This window comes from Phaethon lepturus, unplaced genomic scaffold (genome assembly GCF_000687285.1).
Source record: "Phaethon lepturus isolate BGI_N335 unplaced genomic scaffold, ASM68728v1 C13916240, whole genome shotgun sequence".
NCBI classification, from domain to species: Eukaryota; Metazoa; Chordata; class Aves; order Phaethontiformes; family Phaethontidae; genus Phaethon; species Phaethon lepturus.
In genome coordinates, this window is record NW_010575940.1 from 1 (window position 1) to 3,474 (window position 3,474).

Below are 3,474 nucleotides of genomic sequence, written 5' to 3' on the forward strand. Positions count from 1 at the left end.
GCCGCTGGCCCGCGGCGGCTGAGGGGAACGGCGCCGTTCGTCTCTGTCCTCTGTAATTAGTATGTGGTTTTGAGCTCCCGGCTGTGTGACGTCCTTGCGGTCTGTTAGAACTTCCACCAAGACGCTAATCTGGGAGCCTTTGGTTAGTGAGGTTGGAAAAGGCTCGCTGGATTGTAGAAATGTCCTTTCTTCCTTATCTGTCAGTTCCCCACTGAATGTACGTCTTATCTTTCAGACTTGTTGCAGATAATAAAGCGTCCATCTACATTTGTAATGTTTTACAGAACAGCAAAGTTCGGTATCGTTAGGGTTATTTTAATGAGTCAATTACTCTAGAACATTTAAATGGAACTATTTCTCCAGTGATACTTTAAAAGAGATGTTCTATTTCTCTCCGGTTTTAGGATAAAATCCTATTTCCCAGGGCCAAGATTAGGATTATTTCTAAGAAACCTGTATATGGATTTAAGAACAGCATGTGTCTCGTAGAAAGTGTTTGATGGCCCTCATGTTTATTATGCTGTATTAGGATCCTGTTAGGTGAGATTGAAGGTGCAGGGTATGCAACAGTTTCTGTGTACAGATTTATCAGTAACTCTTATCTGTTATGTTTTTTTTTTTTTCTAGCAGTCATGGTGAATTTTGCCCAAGCTGTGCGTGATCACTGGGTTCACATCCTTGTTCCTTTAGGATTTGTGATTGGATGCTATTTGGACAGAAGGAATGATGAAAAACTGTCAGCCTTCAGAAACAAGAGCTTATTATATAGAAGGTCTGCTTTATGATGCCTCATATATATATATATAAAATAAGTTATTTTGTAAAGTGCTTCTCTGTTCTTTTTGAGAGTCTTTAAGTATGAAAAAAAAAAAAATCAGTGACGCTGTTAAAGTATCAGAAGAAGAAAGCCCTAAAAATCTCAGCAAGCATTCATGAAAGGTTTTAGGTCACGAATGTCCTCTGAAAATTGGGACTTTAGTAGGATCCTTCTTAGTCATGAAGGAAAGGACGTGTAATTCTATCAGTTTGATATTTTAGTAAAACGGTCGGTTTAAAACGATTAATTGCACCAGTGATTCAAAAGTGTTGATGTTAATAAATTTTATCTGTGGAAGCAAGATAAGCGAATGCAGACATTAGTGAATGTGACACTGATTTGTATCTAAATAAACTTACTAGAAGGGTGCACTACACAAGTTAAAAAATATAAAGTAAACTTATTTAATATGCAAATGAATAAGAAAGTCATGTTGCTAGGAAAAAGTCCTGAATTAAAACTTAACCATTTGCTTTCACTATACTTTGCCCTTTACAGTGTAGTTAACTGAGTAAGAAAGTAAGCTTATGATGTAGTTCATACCACTGTAACATTAACTTAGTCTTCCCTATATAGGAATTTTTAGAGCTTAGCACTGTTGTTTTTAAAACAAAAATAAATTTGCAATGCTACTAATAAAATTGGAATTTTGAAGTAAAAAATGTGACTTCAAACTTTCCTAGAAAATGTACTTTCAAGGAAAATCTCCAACATGGTTTGGAGGGGCGTTTATAAATTAGTCCAGGAGAAAATGTGTGAAAAGTATGTGCTTAACAAAATAATGTTAAATGTTTGTTAACTGGGGGAATAGAGCTATAAAATGTACTTTAATGTAAAAATACATGACAAGTTAGGGAACTATTTTCTGCAGGTATGAATTTTCTTATTCTCCATGTTCTTGAAGATTCTACAGGCGGGAGAATACAATGTCTTACATCTTATTGTTGTTTGTGAATTGAAAATGGAAAATTATCTTTTTTGGCTCCTTATTAGTTTTTAATTAACTAATTCATGATTTGAAATCAAATAATTTGGAAAAAAGAAGGTATTTTCACATTAGTAGAAAAGGCTTTGGCTCTCCAAAGTTTATTAATCATTAACTGCAGTCAAGTTCTTAGTCATGAAATGTGGAAACCATTATTTTCTCTCTAAAACTTCATTGGGAAATACAGTGCTTGAATTTTAATTTTCAATTTTTCAGTGGCTTATAGCAAACTTCTGTCTTAAAAACTGCTGCTGATAATTTTAAATTTAACTACATACTTTTAAAAATTTGTGTCACTTTAAAATACTAAATAAGTTCTGAAAAATTAATACAACAGCTTTAAATGTTTTATGTTGGCAACTGCTGTATCTTCACTGAAGGATATGATTATATACACAAAGCAGTTTGGGTTTATTGGCTAACTTCTCGGGGAGAATTTAGATAAATTAATGCATTGCCTCATCTGTATCAGTTCTTCTAATTCTGTTTTAACCATAGGGTTAATGAAACAACAGGGAAAAAAATCATGCTGCATAGCATGGACTAATAGATATTAGTCCAATGTTGTTACCAGTTTGCAGGTGGATTTCTTTTTAATCTGGTCTCACCTAAATTAGTTGTGAGTAAGAAGGTAAACTTATGGCATAATCCAGCCCACTGTCACGTTAGCACTTTTCTTACTGCAGTTGCCTGGCGAAGTTGGGCTGGTATCTCAGCATATTGCAAAAATCCCCTCTGCTGTCACACCTAGTTCTCTTCCTACTGAAGTAATGAATTTTTGGATTTCATTGTTGTAAATTATTAATTTAAAAGAAGTAGAAATTTTCTTTTTGGATCCCATTATGTAAAGTCTGTTAACTCCTTAGAGGTCAGCTGTTTTGTGCTTCCATTTAAATTAATGGTAGTTAGGAGGACTCAATCCATTGACGTTCTAGAAAGAAAAGAGGAAGTTTATCAGTACTGAAAGGTTTTTAACTGACAAGGATTGCAAGGAAAAGTAAATTTGTACTTGGCTCTCACAATTAAGGTATTCTAGAATAATTAATTACATTTATTAATTATTCTGCAAAAATTATCCTAATTTTAGTCTCTTTCCTCTTTTTTTCCTTTCCTCACAGAGAGTTGAAGCCTGGTGAAGAAGCTACATGGAAATAAAGGCTGCTGATGAAATGGAAAATATTTTCATTTGATTCACCATCTTATAGGATGATGCTTTTTATCTTGAGAGAATATGTGAAGCTATGTATGTAAAGGATACCTGCAATTCATCAGTGCTAGTTTAATTTTCAATCTTACATTTGGAAGATGATTTAATTACATGACTAATACGTGTCCAGGAATTTATGTAATAAACTATGCAAAAATCATTTTTGTTGTTATTGATCTGTAAAGTGTGGAATTAATGTATTTATAGCTAATTTATGAACTAGCCTTCAAAGGAATACTTAACATTAGACCTGGAACATGGTCGAGAATTGTTTGGGTTTTTTAACGGAATCTCACCAAGTTTCTTTCCAGATTTTCTCGGTGGACTTGCTTGGAATGGCGGCAAGCGGGGTGCTGCAGATTTGTCACCAAGTGGGGGAAGGGGACAGTGGATGGGCCTGGCGGCTGGTGAGAACGTGAAGGCGTCTGGCTCTGCTGAGCGTCTGCCGGGCTCGGTGACCCCGGG

The 3,474-nt window shown here is 35.0% G+C and overlaps 1 protein-coding gene across 1 annotated transcript; it reads left to right on the plus strand.

Annotated features, from left to right (window-relative positions):
• Nucleotides 1-632: 632 nt before the first annotated feature.
• NDUFB1 (NADH dehydrogenase (ubiquinone) 1 beta subcomplex, 1, 7kDa) lies at nucleotides 633-2,957 on the plus strand. The gene is made up of 2 exons (XM_010295627.1): nucleotides 633-772; nucleotides 2,921-2,957. Exons 1-2 carry the CDS (start codon nucleotides 633-635, stop codon nucleotides 2,955-2,957), a joined length of 177 nt encoding a protein of 58 aa, XP_010293929.1.
• The last annotated feature ends 517 nt before the right edge of the window (nucleotides 2,958-3,474 follow it).

Coding starts and splice junctions, on each gene's coding strand:
- NDUFB1 (XM_010295627.1), top strand. CDS start 633: ATGGTGAATTTTGCCCAAGCTGTGCGTGATCACTGGGTTCACATCCTT. Junction 773..2,920: donor AAGAGCTTATTATATAGAAG/GTCTGCTTTATG, acceptor CTTTCCTCACAG/AGAGTTGAAGCCTGGTGAAG.